The sequence below is a fragment of the Pollachius pollachius genome (genome assembly GCF_949987615.1).
Source record: "Pollachius pollachius genome assembly, chromosome: 19".
NCBI classification, from domain to species: Eukaryota; Metazoa; Chordata; class Actinopteri; order Gadiformes; family Gadidae; genus Pollachius; species Pollachius pollachius.
In genome coordinates, this window is record NC_136952.1 from 10,292,345 (window position 1) to 10,309,256 (window position 16,912).

The following is a 16,912-nucleotide window of genomic DNA, read 5'->3' on the forward strand; positions in this document are numbered from 1 at the left end:
CCACCTGCTGGAACTGTGAGGACAGTACCATGCAGGAGGAGCCACACATTTTGAGTCAAATGTCTGGAAGGTAAATGAGCATCTACTTATCACAATGATTCAAGTGTTTTAATTTATTCCATAAAATGACAGGTTAAATTGAAATGTATTCATTTATACTTTTTATGACAGGGTCAATTGTATCTATATTGATAGATGTTGCTCTGTGGGGTATGAGGTGTATTTTTGTCAACCAAAATCCTACAAACACACACACACACACACTCACACACAATCTGCCCCAGGCCCACAGAAAGGGACACAATATATGGATATGATCCCATGCTGCCCTCCACCCTAGGACACAGAATAGACCTTTTCATCCAAAATAGTGAGCAAACTAAAATAACGTCAGCTGTCTTGAGATAATGGGTGGAAATGAGAGTTGTAGTGTTTGGGCCATAAAGGGAAGATAATACATAAGAATGTAATGACCTTTCCTCAACAATAGCATGCAGATGACTATCATAGGAAAGTGAGAGTGCTTTTGTGTTGTCGACTGAGTTGCGGTTTTGTGTTGTGTTGTGAGCTGTCTCTTGAATGGAAGCTTGGGAAATCTGAGCTATTTGGTTCACGGCAATTGGCCACTCGATCTCTCTGACACTGCATATGTGTAAGGGAGATCGAGTGGGACACACACGTGCGTGTGTGTGTGTGTGTCTGTATGTGTGTTTGTATATGTGAGTCTCTATCTCTCTCGCTCACACACACACAAAAACACACACACTCTTTCTCTCCCAAACACATATCCACCAAACATAAAGACACAAAGCAAAGTAACTAATCATTACAGATATCTTGGGGTATCTCCCTAAGCAATGTGCGGGTGTGCGATCACATTTGTCTTTGACAATATATGAACAAAAGGAAGATTCTCAATCAGTGTTCATGTCATCACTTGAAAGGAAACAGCAACAATCTTTAATTTGAGAGTTGATATGAGTGGAGTGTTAGGGTGATAGTCAGTAGGGCACTACAACAGTCTAGTCCATACCAGTTAGGAGATCCTTGGAGAATGGGATGCAATAACTGGCTTGCCGAAGGAGAGGGAAGGACTCAGAGTACATGTTACATGTACTCTACTGTACATGTACAGTAGAGTACATGTTACATGTACTCTACTGTACATGTAACAGGTGGCAAAGGAGGCGGCACTGTGTGATATAAAATGGACATACACACACAGACCCTAGGTCACTGTTTCCAAAACAGTTAGAATTACAATTACAATTAGGGCATTTAGCAGACGCTTTTATCAAAAGCGACTTACATCGGTTAACACACACATTGACACACCGACGGCAGAGTCAACCATGCAAAGTGTCTTGCTCAGGGACACATCAACACTCAGCTAGGAGGAGCTGGGGATCGAACTAGCAACCTTTCGGTTACAGTTGAGCAAGGCCTTGAGGCAAGGCGAGGTGAGGTGAGAATATGTTGGAATTCAATCCATATTTCTGGCACCGGTTTCCACAACAACACTGAGCTAGTCAACATGAATGGAAGTCATTTTTATTAACATAATTACTAGGCCTAGTGCCTACTACGTATGTGCTTAATCATTTACAAATGATCCACAAATTAAGCCTTCTTCATTATTTATTTTGAACAGAACCAGTAGGAAATTGTTTCCTGCAGTGATTTGAATGATCTTTCTGTGTAAAAGCGGTAATAACAATGCAGAGTTAAATACTATTAAGCTTCTTCACATTTATGGATTAAGGCGGTTTCGTTTTGACAGCTCTACTGGTAAATAACTTTTCTCCCTTCTCCCCGCAGTCAAACAACAGAGACGATCCAGAGGTCTTGAGCTCTCGTGCAACTGAGGTGACAGTTCTAGACGATTCAGCTGTGTAGACAGCAGTACTGGACATACAATTCCTTGGCACTCTTCTTATAATAGTCTCTACACATGACACCACCTAGGTCTAATTGTGCAAATGATGTTAGGGCCAGCATAGATTAACCAAGAGAACATTATACAATATTCTGTGTCAAAATATTGTTTATCCTATGTGTATTAGTTTAAAAGTTGAGTTTATTAGAGTAACTCGTCAGGGGCCAAACTATTAAACTTAGCTAAGATTTTTTATCTTTTGCCCATGACCGTTATTAATATTTGGTAAATCCGACAATATTCAGTGAGTCATGAAGAACTGAGCCACTTTGCAACTTTTTCCAAGGTTAGTGTCAAAGTTGTTTATTCTCTTTCCTGTGTGTAAGACCACGTCGTCTGCGTACCTCAGGGTCTGCAACCCACAGATGGGAGATCATAGATGGATGCACTGAACAACAATGGTGGAACGATGAGTGGTATCCTCTAGGTAGGCCTATTAGCCTACACCCCCCATGGTGGGTTATTCAATTTCCCCAAGGTGTAGCCTAAATTTGTATATTGTGGTGATTATTATTAACATAATTCACCCACGGAACTATGGGTGGGGGGGGACGTGTTTAGCACGGAGCGGGACCAACGGTTGTTGGCTATTCGAGGCCTCGGGGACAGCAAACCCTCCGAGCATATGGAGATGATGCTCAACCTGCTGGGTACGGAGGAGCCTAACTTCCTCTTCATAGAGCTGTTTCTCCAACACATGCCACCACAGGTCCGGAAGGCGCTCGTGGGCACGAGGATTACCGAGCCACGCGCGTTGGCAGAAGAAGCCGACCGGTTTTTCCTTGGTGCTCAGAGTTTCGTACCCAAGGTGCTAGCCCCAACACGCAGTGTCAACCCCCCGGACAATGACAGACTAGCCAACAGAACCCCGGTAGCCGCAGAAGGCCTTGCCAGCACAGGTATGTGCTATTTTCACGCGTGTTTCGGCGCTGAAGCAAAGAGATGCCGGTCCCCGTGCAACTTCAAACCGACGGGAAACGCCAAGGCTTGCGCTCATTAGTGGCCATGAGTGCAGGCACGTCAACCCGGCTATTGTTCATCAGGGACACCCTCTCCGGCCACGAGTTCCTTTGCGACACCGGCGCTCAGAGGAGCGTCCTGCTGGCTACAGTGGAGGACACCGCGCCTGGCGGCCACGGTCCACAGTTGAAGACTGCGGACCTGTGCTTTGGAGGCCAGCGATTCAAGTGGGATTTTGTCATGGCCGACATCTCCTTTCCCCTCCTCGGCGCGGATTTCCTTTGTGCGCACAATCTGCTGGTGGACGTCAAAAACAACCGCCTGGTGGACGCACAGAAGTTTTCCTCGTTGGCATGTGCCCGCGATGAGGCAGTATATGGTGGGCTCTCCAGCTCCCTCTCAGAGGGGGACAAATATATAAAAGCCTTCTCAGGGAGTTCCCCGGTTTAACCCGACCTACCTTTTCCGCGGTCATGGCAAAACATTGAGTAGAGCATCATATAGACACTAAGGGCCCACCCGTCTATGCTAAAGCCCGAAAACAGCAATAGTAGGCGTATTACTACAAAAAAAAAGTTTAAAAAGTAAAAGATCACTAGGGGGCACTATTTCAGTTTGTGAATTTGAGACCGGTCACGAACAGGGCACTGTGATTTAAACATGGAGCAACGGCTAACGGTTGTAACGGTGAACTCTAAGTGGAACAGCTAAGCGGAAAAAAAAGAAAAGAAACAAGAGAACATTTATTTGCTGTTGACTTTTATCGAGGCCGCCGTGCCTGCGCAGTTTACTTTACTTAGCTGATCCATCACATTATTGAACAGCCTCAAGAAAATTATATTAGACTATTTTTTATATTATAAACTAACTAAATTCGTTCAAATCGCCAGAAAATGGCAACCTGGAGGAGGTTGCGGTTGGCAGCTCAGACGTGAGGCTGTGGTGTGACGTCTCCACAGGCCAACCTCGACCGCAGGTCCCATTTTTGAGGCGTTACATGACCTTTCCCACCTTGGGAGGAAGCCGTCGGTGAAATTGGTTTCCCAGAAGTTTGTGTGGCAGGGGCTTAGAAGGGACGTTAGTGCTTGGGTCAGCTCATGCGTTGACTGTCAATGGTCCAAGGTGCACCGCCATATTAAGGCCCCCTTTGGAGAGTTTACTGTTCCCGAGAGGAGGTTCGACCACGCCAACGTCGACCTGGTTGGACCGCTTCCCTTCTCTCACGGGATTACCTACCTCTTCACCATGGTCGACAGGACGACCCGCTGGCCTGAAGCAGTTCCCCTCTCCTCGACGTCGGCTTCCGACGTGGTGCGCGCATTCATTGGCACGTGGGTCGCACACTTTGGGACTCCTTCAGACCTCTCCTCAGACCGGGGCTCGCAGTTCACCTCGGAACTTTGGAGCGCGGTGGCTGAGGGGTTGGGGGTCAAGCTGCACCGCACTACCGCCTATCACCCCCAGGCTAACGGCTTGTGCGAACGTTTCCACCGTTCCATGAAGGCGGCCCTACGAGCCAGCTTGAAGGACGGTGACTGGGTGGGTATGCCATGGGTAATGCTCGGCCTCAGGTGCGCCCCTAAGGAGGACCTGTAGTCCTCATCGGCGGAGCTGGTCTACGGGCAGGCCCTACGAGTGCCGGGGGATTTTATTCCTAACGCCTCGGTTCCCTGGTCGGCGGCCAGACGTTTCTCCCTCCTGGAAACCGCCAAGGTTTTTGCGCCCGTTCCCACGTCGCAACACGGCACCCCCGCTTTCCGCATGCTCCCCAATCTGCGCGCGGTGGGCTATGTTTTCATTCGCCACGACGCCCACCGTGGTCCCCTATGCCCTCCTTACGATGGCCCATTCAGGGTTTTACACCACAGCAACAAGTGCCTGGTGGTAGACATCGGGGGTAGACCTGAGACCGTTTCCTTGGATAGGATTAAGCCAGCTAACGTGGACGTTTCCTGACCGATGGAGGTGGCGCAACCCCGGCGTCAGGCCGTCCTCCTGCGCCGCACCCCCCGCTTACCGCTGAGACTCCCTCGACCTCGTTGACCCCGGGACCTCTGAGTTGGTGGACGGCACAGACTTGCCTGCTGCTTCCTCAACCTCGACCCCTGTCATCCGCACGCGCCGGGTCGGGTCTTGCCCCTCCCATCACAAGGACACTGACTATGGGTGAATTCAGCTGAGCCCCCCCCCCCCCCAATTTTTTTTTCTAAATCCCTGTGTTTTGAAAGATCTTTTAATTATTTTACACATTTTAAAGATCTCTGATCATATCTTAAACATCTTTGATTATATTTTACACATTTTAAAGATCTCTGATCATATTTTTTTTGAAACATTTTTGAACCATATTTTTGAAACATTCTAAACATCTTTGTGCGTTTTTAAACACATTTCTTAACCCATTTTAACATCTTTATGTAAGCATGTTTTTGCTTAACGTTTTCAAAATACATTTGAACATCTTAATCTGTAAACTGCCAGTTTAGGCTCCTTTTTAGCTCACCTCAACTTTGGTGGGAGCAATGAGTTTGCGTAGCTGTGTTCGAAATCGTTCCCTATCATGGATATAGTGCACTATAGGGTGCTCGCCATTTTTTTAGTGGTGTTCGAATTCTCAGTGGTAACTTTCATGCACTATATAGTGGGCTTAAAATACTTCAAATTTGAGTGAACATACGATGTTCCCTACATGTTACTCCCGTATACCACAATGCAATGCGGTCGTGTTTTCCGGAGGAGAAGAAGAAGCTGAATAACCGCGAAAACGAATAGAAATGTCAACAATTTATTTGGGATTTAACATAGAAAATGTAATATTCAAAATTAATTTAAGAATAACTTAATCAAGGAAATGTAACATTCAACATCAATACAACCTCCAGTTTTACTCGTGGGTGCCCGGTTTGTTTACATGATGTGGGCTCAGCTGTCTGCGTCACACAAATACCCGGCGCATTTATTGACGCCAATGACGTTTAGAAATGTTCAGTGTAGTGTCCGACTTCTCGTTTGTTCGTTCCCTATGTAGTGCACTATATCATAAACACTATATAGGGAATAGTGAGTGAGTGAAAACGGAACGATTTCGAACACAGCGCGTCTTCGTCTTTGTGGTTTTTTTGCGTTACTTTTTCTGGTATATATTTTTCTCACGTCGCGCCCCCCCTGAAGAACTCTGGCGCCACCCAGGGGAGGCGCGCCTCACAGTTTGAAAACCACTGGCATAGTTCACCCACGGAACTATGGTGGTGGTGGGGGGGGGGGGGGGTGTTTATTACGGACACTTTAGGCAGACGGAACGAACGTCTCAGTTCAGTCCTCAGTCCTCATTGGCTTTCGAATGTGCTGGTGTAAGCGGTGTTTAATAAAAACTCAGTTCTGGATACTCGGACTCTCGTCTCTCGGCACTACAATATCGATCTTTGCAATTGGTTCTCAATCGCTCTGGAATGGACACATTCTCTATTAAATTATATGATTCCTTCGCTTAAAAGTTTCTTGTTCACCTACAGTGGCGACATTTCACATGTATGGTCTATGACTTGTTGTGGGAGAAACAAGAAGAGAAATGTCCTGAATTTCACCGTATAATTCGCAACCGGCCAGCTTGATTCATTTCATAGGATTCTTTTTTTTACGCCTATATGTCAAATACGGCTGATGTAAAAGGCAGAAATATTAGACTCCTGACAATGCGGATGTCATGTGTTTGGGGTTTCCTCGTGAGTGGACGGCGCGCGCCCCCGCGTTCTCTGTTTTTGTTTCAAATTGTCCATGTGTCGATCTTTTTAGAAAACCGCCTTCAGTCATTGTTTATTATGGTTACACATAGTTTGGATACACTTTCAGCCCCCTTACAAATCGTATCGTCTGTTTAACGTCACTATAGCATAACCCACGATACTCAGATGTGAGTGGTTCATCAAGCCAGTTATGCAGCTTGATGTCGCCCTCACAAGTTGCTTCAACATGACTAGGAGCGCGCACTCAGCATCTTCCCCCCTGCACACGTGTGCAAGTCACCGTTGTAAAGGGCTGGGAACCAGTTCGGGCTGGCAGGGATCATTGTGTTCTATGTTTTTGTCTATTATGAAATAAGGCACTCGGTGTACTCCGCATGGTTATCAAACGTCTCATTCCCAACAAACAATGTTAATATTTGTTGTGTTTTGTTTCTTTTTTCTAATATATGTTAATGTGGTCTGTCATGTTAATGACAGACACCTTAATCGGTGTGTTCGTATGTGATGCATGAAGACAAACACATTTCATTCAATAAATCCCTTTTTTTCCTTTACATTCCATGCTTTCTAACTTCTGAAGTTTTAACTTCGTATATTTGACAATTTACATTTGACAAAACACCATAAACTAAGGAAACAAGCCCGAAGGACATGCTGTTGATGTTTGAAACAGCTGCCTATTTGACACCCACTCTTTCTCACACAGACACACACGCACGCAAACACAGAGAGAGAGAGAGAGAGAGTTAGCCTCCTTGTATCTTGTATTTCCCTTTTTTAACCTTTTCATTGGGGGGGGAAGACAACGAGTGAGATATAGAGATAGATTTTTTTTTTTTCACAAAGACAGTGAGACACAGACAGAGCGCGCGAGACACAAGGAAGTGGCCACCTCTGTGGATGAACGCTCTGGTGAACGAAGAGAAGACCAGCGAGAACAGCTTCAAACCGGTTCACTCCCCTCTCCGTCTCTGCTAGGCAACACAATAGCGCTGCCTTCCTCCTGCCGGCTTTCTCATTCAGACAGATGATGCCACAACAGCACTGCACCTCCGCCGCGTTTCAGCGCTACCGAGGCCGATACAGCAGATTTATCGTGGTGGAAATGTGCGTGGGGCTATGATAGTTGTGATCGGGGGGGGCTACCGCATCTCCAGTGCGAAAAATTGGCTGGTTTATAGAGACGCCCTGAATCGAGCATCTTGCAGGTGTCTAGTTTAACTAGGTAAGTTATGTCCATCATTTATTCCATATTGCCTAATAAGGTACAATATTATTGTTAATGGTAACGAATAGTATCCTAATTGAACTATCTCTCCCTCTGTAACGTTATATATATATCTATATATATATATATATATATATATATATATATATATAGAGATAGATAGATAGATAGATAGATAGATAGATAGATAGATAGATAGATATAGGCCCGCCTAACGTTACTATTCTGTTGTCTATTGATGATATATATTTGAATATCAATATATTTGATACAGCTTGCTATGTTTGTGTAACGGTCAGAAAGAATTAAGCGTTTCCGACTTTTTTTTTACGCTATAGGCTAATTATTTATTTCGAAATGATTTCTTTATCTACGTTTCATTAAACGTTCTTGGGCGACGTTTTTTGGTCAATCTCGATATACGTTTCACTTATAGAAACCGACATAACATGTGGAAGTGACGCTTATGTTTACCATTGAAGTTTTATTGTCATCGATGCGCAGCATGCCCTGGTGAATCCGACCACGCGCATGCTCGCGGTTGCTACCGCGTGCGCCTGGTTGCGTGTAGCAGACACGCATCGAGGCGGCTGCCTCCTGTCGCGGTGTACAGCAAGCTTTTTACATTTCATTAGTCAAACATCGTCGAAGGATTTGTTAGTTATTTTAAATAACAATGGATGAATTGAAACACATTGCGGTATTCTTATCAGCGAATTACACATTTGTGTCGTGAATCGGTACGGAAACATTTCAGACAAAGAACAACTTTATCTTGAATGTTATTTTTGAAGTTATGTTTATCACAAACCAGACGTAATATAAACACACCGGTTTCCTTGACTTTGTTCTGGTAACCTCTTTTTCCTTCCCTGACTAATTTTCCGCACTCTCCCCCCCCCCCCCCCCCCCTCTTTTTCCCATTCCTCCCTCCCCCTCCCTTTATTTTCCCCCTTCTCTCTAATTCTCCCCCCTTTTTTAAAACCCTCCCATTTCCCTCACCCTTTTATCCTTTCATCTCCTCTCCACCTCCTCATCCTCTTCCTTCCCTTCCCCCCTCTTTCTTATAAAATGACCTGCACCTTTCTCTGCCATCAATTTTCCATGTAATGTGCATGTAACATTCCTCTCGTTACAGCCAATCAGTGGAGGCGTTTGATTTCCCCCACTCAGCCACTTTTGTCGGAAAGCAACATGGCTTCCTCCACCACCACCGGCACCACCACCACCGGCAACACCTCCAAAGGCAGCAGGAGCTCAGAGACCAGAGCCCAGCAGGCCCTGGATGGCGGGTGGGGCTGGGTCATTGTCGTGGCCTGCTTCATGGCTCAGTTCCTGGCCTATGGGTCTCCCCTGTCTGTGGGAGTCCTGTTCCCAGAGTGGCTGCACGTCTTCCAGGAAGGAAAGGGCTTGACTGCCTGGGTGGGCTCGCTGGTCTCTGGACTGGGCCTCATCGTCAGTAAGTCAGCCTCGGAGTGTGTGTGTGTGTGTGTGTGTGTGTGTGTGTGTGTGTGTGTGTGTGTGTGTGTGTGTGTGTGTGTGAGAGAGAGACACACACTTTTTATATATTGAGATATAAGTTGTAAAAATGCAGTGAAGGATATGGAAATAAATACCGTGTTTTTTTCCCCCTGAAACGCCCTGGTCTCACCACGAGGGCGTCCCCCTCGCTCTTTCCTTCCCCACCTCGCAGGTCTCTTGAACACCAGAGTAACACATGACAACATCAATGCCTGTTTCCTTGGGCTCTTTGATACCACACATTGAGGCTGATGAATAGGGCAGGGACTCACACACCAACGAACACACACACACACACACACACACACATCTTATTCAATGTCTAGGGATTCGTGAATGTACAAGTTATAATGGTCCTAGCCTCCTAGGGATATATTGCTGGTCAGGTAATCCCAGTAAAAACACCATTGGTTATATTTTCTGTGCTTTTTTATTCTGTTCTATTGTATTTGCTCTATTCATCATACGCCAGTCATGCCGAGTCATCATCTCCCTCTGTTCCTTTCTGTCTCTATTTCTCTCCCGCTCTCTCTCGCTTTCTTGATGCCTCCCCCTCCCTCTAACTCCAACCTTTTTTCTCACCCACATTAACAGGTCTCTATATCTCTCCCCCCTTTTCTCTCCATCTCTCTCTCTGTATCCCCATCCCTCTCTTCTTCCGTCCTTTAATCTTTATATCCTTTGTCTCGCCCTCAACCCTCTGTTCTGCTCTCTCACATTAACATGGTCTCTCGGTGTGTGTCTTTCTCTCAGGTCCCATTTGCAGTGCAAGTGTGGAGCACTTTGGGGCGCGTCCGGTCACTGTTTTCAGCGGGGTGATGGTGGCGGGGGGGCTTATGCTGAGCGCCTTCGCCCCAAATATCCCCTTCCTTATCTTCTCCTTCGGCATCGTTGTCGGTGAGTTTCGGAAGCAAAAGCTAAATTTGTTGCTGAGTTGAGATATTTTTAAATGTTGAGGTCAATTCAAAGGAAGGATGAACTGAAGATAACACAGGATGAAGGAAGGGAAGGAGCCCAGATTGCAGTGTAGTCGGAGGAAATGAAACACACGCACAAGACCGTTTATAACTGTCAGCGAAGACATCACAAGGAAACTGTACTCACCACTGCAACACGATGAATAAGAAAGACTGGTGACACAAAAATACACGGTAAAAAGACACAGACTAAGACTAAACGGAAATGAACATGTTCACTCAAACACAATCCCACCAGTTTCAATGACTCAGTCGGTACATTTTGGAAGGGCTGACTCATGAGCCCTCTTGATTGGAGCAGGAAGCGTGTGTCATGTGACCCGGCCATAAAAATATTCCTCTGGATCAGATGTGGGTCAGTCGGCTAAGTACAGAAGGAATTCTTTAGCCGCTAGACTGATCTCTTAAATCAGCTGAACGTTAAATGGCTGAACGGAAAGGCATCCCCTCTAGTCCTCCACCAAAGATATATTTGGCTATCTATCCATTTGTTCTGTTTATAAACCATGGTCATGGTGACTTGTCATTCTAGGATGAGAGACTCGGTAATCAAATACATAGTGCCCTTGAAAATACAGTAAAATGCTTGATAGGATAAAGTAATTTTTTCTTGCCTTCTTTCCTTCTTTCTTTCCTTCTCTCCTTTCTCTCTGTTATTCCTCCTTGGCGACTCATCTTACTGCTCAAATCTCTGTTTTGAGTAGTCCATGAGCAACACTACATCTGTACTCACTGTCCCTCTAAACACTCCAGACGTCATACTGGTGCCAATGTGTCTCTGCCCCGAGCTAATGCCGGAGAGCTTGTCTCTCTCTCTCTCTCTCTCTCGTTCGCTCTCTCGCTCACTCTCTCTCCCTCCCTTCATCTCTCTCTCTCTCTCTCTCTCTCTCTCTCACTCTCTCTCTCTCGCCCTCCCTCTCTCTCTCGCTCTCCCTCTCTCTCTTTCTCTCTCTCTCAAATGAACCTCAGCTAATACTGACTTTAGCTAACAGTGATTTTGTCCTGGTGGTAATTATTTTACATTTTTGGAAAATTATCTATTTTGTCTCTCTCCCTCTCTCTGTCCCCAAGGTGTGGGATGCGGACTGGTGTACGCAGCCACGCTCACCATTACCTGCCTGTACTTTGACAAGAAGAAGGGCCTTGCGCTGGGAATTGTGGGCACAGGTAGATAATGTCCATACTGCAGTACCACTGTCGAACAAACAACATCAAGTCACACATAAAGTGTTGTCATGTGATCCATTTAGAAATAATCATTCCTTCCTGAAGGTTTTTCCTCTAGATTGGGCGAGTTTTTCCCTAAGGGTAAGGGGGTTTCGTACCATGTGGGCATGTGAAGCCCCTGAGGCAGTCAGTCTGCCGAGGGGCTATTCAAATTAGATTGCATTCTCAGCTTTTTCCCACAGGCCATCACACCTCAACTCACTCAAGAACATTCCATGAACATTCTATACTATGCTCTTCATATGCACGATAACTTATATGCACAATAATGTATAACTGTAACTCCATTCTGCTATTCAGCAGTTTTGCACTTTACTATATTGCACCTTTATTTGGACCTCAATAACTACTTCCAAACACTGTGAATATTATACTATATACTGTCTGTCTGTATATGTTGTGTTTATTTGTTGTCTTTTTGCTCTATTATGTTGTTATGTTATATGTAATATGTTGGTAAATATATTAATAGCATATTTGGAGAATTGGGAAACACAATTTCGGTCCTCTATGGAACTTGTTGCACGGTCAGTCTGACAATAAAGTTCAGTTTGACTTTGACTTGACTTAAAATGTAGGTTTTAGTTGTGTTTGTATTAAATAAATCCATCGCCTTTTACCGATACTCAGACCAAAGTGGATTGGCTAATTTGGCTTGTCAATCAACGGTGCGTGCGCCAATGTCTCATGGGCTAGGTTCCAGCATGGGCGGCTTCCTCTACGCCACGCTGCAGACCAAGCTGATCGAGCTGCTGGGCGTCAGTGGCTGCCTGCTCATCGTGGGCGCCGTGTCCCTCAACATCATCGCCTGTGCCGGCCCCATGCGACCTCTGACCCCGCCCAAGTACTACCTCAAGCAGCGCGCGGCCCTCCTGGAGAAGGCCGAGGCCGAGGCAGCGAGGCTGTCGGAGAAGCCGGGCCCGGACGAGGCCCCGGCCAATCAGAAGCCTCTGCTGACCAAGGACGCCGTGATGCTCTCCGTGGAGACGAAGGAGCCGTTCCAGAGGAGGAGGGCTCGCGACTTTGCGGACCTGGTCCGGCAGATAAAGAGCAGGCTAAGGGATTATTCAAGGTATGTGTGAGGCCGACATTCAGTTCATGTGACACACGATCCCGCCACGCGTACAAAGCTCCTTCCCCTCAGCAAATAACAACAAGGAGCACGTTTAACCCGGTGACCTCACCGTGTGGCATAGGTCACTTTTTCAGTTCACCCTCTCTGTGTTCAATGTAATGAGTCATCGTTCCCGACATTGGTTTCCTCTGGCACTTTGCTTGCTCCCACTCCTCACTCTCGCTTCATATCTCTCTTTTTATGTCTCTCTCTCTCTCCAGATGCATGTCCTCTACATCAGCGGTGTTCCAGAACCGAGTCTTCATGGCCCTGTGTATCTCCTTCTTCCTCTTCGCCCTTGGTAAGTCTTATTCAACATTTTCTATGTTTTGCCGCAATGACAGACCATTTACAAATCAGATATATTTCATATATTTTTGTGCATAAATGTTTCTGTTTGGCTGTTTTCATTTGTGGTGAATTATATTGAGGTCGCAGACACTCACAGGCGTTGTTGTAGTGCGTAACCGGGAGCAAGGTGGCAGCTGGTCGTCTTACACTTACATGCTTCAGCTGCCACCCGGTGAACCAACAAACCACAACCACACCCCCACCCCCACACACGTGAACAGACACAGGGACAGGAACAAAACCTCGATAATGTGAACTTTTTCGGTACCTTCTGTATTTTGTAAGGTACCCTGACAGGCGGTGAAGGTAATTCAGCCTACATCAAAATAAGGAGGGGCCCATCCCGGTCCAAAAACAATACTGTGTCTATACACACTTCCTTAAACCTACCAGGTCATGGAACGGTCATCCAGATACACTAACTAACCAACAACAGAAAACAAACAAAAAACAATTCTAACCGCTTTCCTCCCCCCCACCCCCCACAGCTGCCAGGCGCTGTCAGTCATCGGTGGCCCGCTAAACTGCTCACCCCCCCCACTCCATAGGTGCCTTCCCCACCCTGCTCTTCATGGAGGACGTAGCCCGGAGCCAGGGGCTCATAGAGGAGGGCACCGCCACCTTCCCGCTGGTGTCGCTGGTCGCCATCGCCAGCGGCTTTGGCAAGCTGGGCCTGGGAGCGATGGTGGACCTGCCCTTCGTCCACAGCATCCCCCTCTTCATCTTCACCATGGTGGGCAGCGGGCTGGGCCTGCTGCTCATACCCTTCACCAAGTAAGCACAGAGACTGCTCTGGTTGCTTGGTTGTTTTTTGATGTTTGTTTGTTTCCTACTTACATATTGACCTTCTTTTCTTTTTTCCGTTAGTATGCTCAACTTGATAATAATCGGGGGAAAAAAAATCTGCTTTTATTTTATATTAATGCTAATTGTTAGTAAATGTGGAATTGTTTTTAATGTGATTGATTTGTCGCTGCCATGCTGATGAACGGTAGGTGCTCCAAAGCCACCATCCACACGATTGTCCACTCGTAAACGATGACATCGTTCTTTATACCTTCGGGATACTTCCTGTCCACACATTAGTGGCACAGCGTTGACATGCCAATAATGGCAACCCAGCATTTTCAGAGGAGCTCTGTTCTTAGAATACCTCGGGGGCATACATTTTCAGCATGCAAAGAATGCATGCTCAGAATGCTGAGTGACCTCTTGACCTCTGCGTGCAGGTTCTACCTGGGGCTGCAGATCCTGGCTGTGTGGATGGGCTTCCTGGGCGGCAACTGGTCGCTGACCCCGTACATCACCAACGAGATAGTGGGCAAGGAGATGCTCTCTGAAGCCCATGGCGTCCTCATGTTCTTCGGAGGCCTGGGCATCACCCTGGGGCCTCCAGTCGTAGGTAGGCCATGGACCAATTAGCTCACTCATTTGTTGACAACAACGACGGTCATTCCCCGGAGGGAAATAGACGGTATGGTTTGAATGTGTTCTTTTCCTAAAGCGCAGCTAGTTACCAGCTGGTTGCGTGCAATGATTGTTATGTGTTAGGATTTTACATGTTACTTTGTATGTATTATTGATGACAGTAAAACACAATAATGTTGTGTTATCAAGCTATGTTAAACGATTTAATATTGACCTTAGCTATCTGTGTGATTTTGTCTCTCTCTCATGCTCATGCTTTCTCTCTCTCTCTTTTCTAGGTTGCTTCTACGACCTGACCCTCTCCTTTGACATTGCGTTCTACTTCAGCGGGGGGTGCGTGCTCCTGGGTGGCATGATCCTGTTTACCTGTACCCTGCCATGCCTGGGTCGTACCACTTTGGAAACCCCCCTCCCAACCCTAGAAGCCGTGCAGACGGAACACATTGAGTGTGTCATTCCCGACACAACTGATGGGTCATACACGCCGGCGACCCTCATGGTAACGTTCGTGGCCTGAAAGATAAATTACATTAAACAGTGTCCAAAACCGTATCCCAAACTCCTGAATCAGCGGTTTAGTTTATCAGATGTTTCTCATTCAGGATTCTGAGGGAGATAGAAATGTAAAAAAGGGTTGAGAGGTGCCATTTGTGCAATCTCAACATTGAAGCTAGTTCCTTGTTTAATAGTTTCTGGTTATGCGGTCGCCTAGAAACGACATACAAATAACCAACACCCCCCACATTTCAGACAGCTTACACCACGTTTTTCTTACAGAGGTGTAGCTCTCCCAAAGAACCAGTTCTAGCAATAATTAGTCATATTTTTTTACGTGGAATTTGTATTTTACAAGTGAATTGTTTTGTTCAAATATACTGCCGTCAAAAGTTACTAGTAATTATATATTATTATCATAACTTTATATCTATACATATATATATATATATATATATATATATATATATATATATCTCTTCGGCAAACCGTAACTGTACGGGGTTCACACACAGATATTACTGACGGACACATTAGTAAAGCAGTTGAAACCGAGAAATAAATCAAACATTTATTCATAGGCTATTGTCTATGTCTAAAGTGAAGTACAATATGTAGTTTGGTTCTATGGAGTCCGGTTACGATTTTTTGTTATGCAAAGTTTAGCCGTCCAAATAATTATTTCTTATTTTGTTCCTTATGACTTGTTTGTAACTGTTTATTATTGTTGATGATTTGATTTGTAATCATTTTTTATCCAAGTATATCCCTTTATAGTGGAAGGCTTTATATCTGTGCTATCATTTAGCTGCTATGCTGTTTTACCACTATGCTTTTTTATTTATATTGTTTTTCTTTACAGGGGTTTTTGATGTAAGGTCAGCACTTAAGCCAGAGGCAACATTGATCCATGTTCTTTTTTTTTCTTTTTTTTTATAAATGTTACAAAAATAAATAATAATAATTTAAAAGACCTTTTAAAATTAAATTTATTTAACTTTTTAAGTGCAAACCTGCCAAATTCGAACTGCCATACAACACTTTTTTGTGTATTCTCACGAAATAGAGGGATATTCAACGTCAAAACTTTTATACTAGTCAATTTTTTGTAAGTGTGATTATGTTTGAGACTGTACCTTATGACAATTCTTCATTTTTTCCACTGTGTGGGTTTACAAGGAAAACAATATGGCTGTCTTAAACAAATCTCTGCCTGTGTATTTGGATTTGAACCAAAGTTCCCGGCGTCATACACTACTGTTTTATAAAGCATATTTCCTAAAGGTTGTATAGACCCTACTGGGGAACAAAATGAAAATCATTAACAATCAAAATAAAAAAAATCATATAAAGGCTGGTCCTACAGTTAAAACGTTTTTTCATACATTTTTCATTTATGTATATATATATATATATGTGTATGTTTTCGTACCATATCTACCCCACAGTGGTTATTGTGACGGGGTTGGATGTGAGGCAACATGTCTTGGAGTAGAAATTAGTCTTTGTATCTTCTGAAAAAGGTCTCTCAGACGTAGTTTGGAAGAAAGGAAAAAAGTATGATTATATACAATATATTCTGTTTCATTGTTCAACTCACAAATCGTCTCAGAGTGTTCAAAAAGTGGTCAAGACTGAACTTTATGATGGATTGAAATCAAACAACTCAACAGATGAAGAACCTCTTTGTCTGTGTGTGCCTGTGTTCTATTCTGCTCTGTTCTTTGGGGGTCCTAAAGTTCATCTCACACAGACAAAGAGCAATAGGGGCCACTAGTTAGTCTATCTGTTGGTTGTTTGATAAAGGAATCCCAAGGTGTTACTTGAAATAAAAACTGAACTGTACCTACTATGATATATGCTATGACACACATTGGCAATATATTTGTTTGTTTTTTGTTTAGGGGTTTTCAGCATTCTTTTTTTAAATAA

The 16,912-nt window shown here is 44.9% G+C and overlaps 1 protein-coding gene across 2 annotated transcripts; it reads left to right on the forward strand.

The window, feature by feature from the left end:
• Positions 1-7,670: 7,670 nt before the first annotated feature.
• LOC307089951 (monocarboxylate transporter 9-like) lies at positions 7,671-16,912 on the forward strand. 2 transcript variants are annotated; one of them, XM_079756440.1, is made up of 9 exons: positions 7,671-7,864; positions 9,006-9,326; positions 10,142-10,285; positions 11,437-11,532; positions 12,289-12,664; positions 12,928-13,007; positions 13,606-13,831; positions 14,287-14,459; positions 14,764-16,912. In XM_079756440.1, exons 2-9 carry the CDS (start codon positions 9,062-9,064, stop codon positions 15,000-15,002), a joined length of 1,599 nt encoding a protein of 532 aa, XP_079612566.1. In that variant the 5' UTR covers positions 7,671-7,864; positions 9,006-9,061; the 3' UTR covers positions 15,003-16,912. The 2 variants fall into 2 exon arrangements, with proteins under 2 accessions (XP_079612566.1, XP_079612567.1); XM_079756441.1 differs by lacking the exon at positions 10,142-10,285.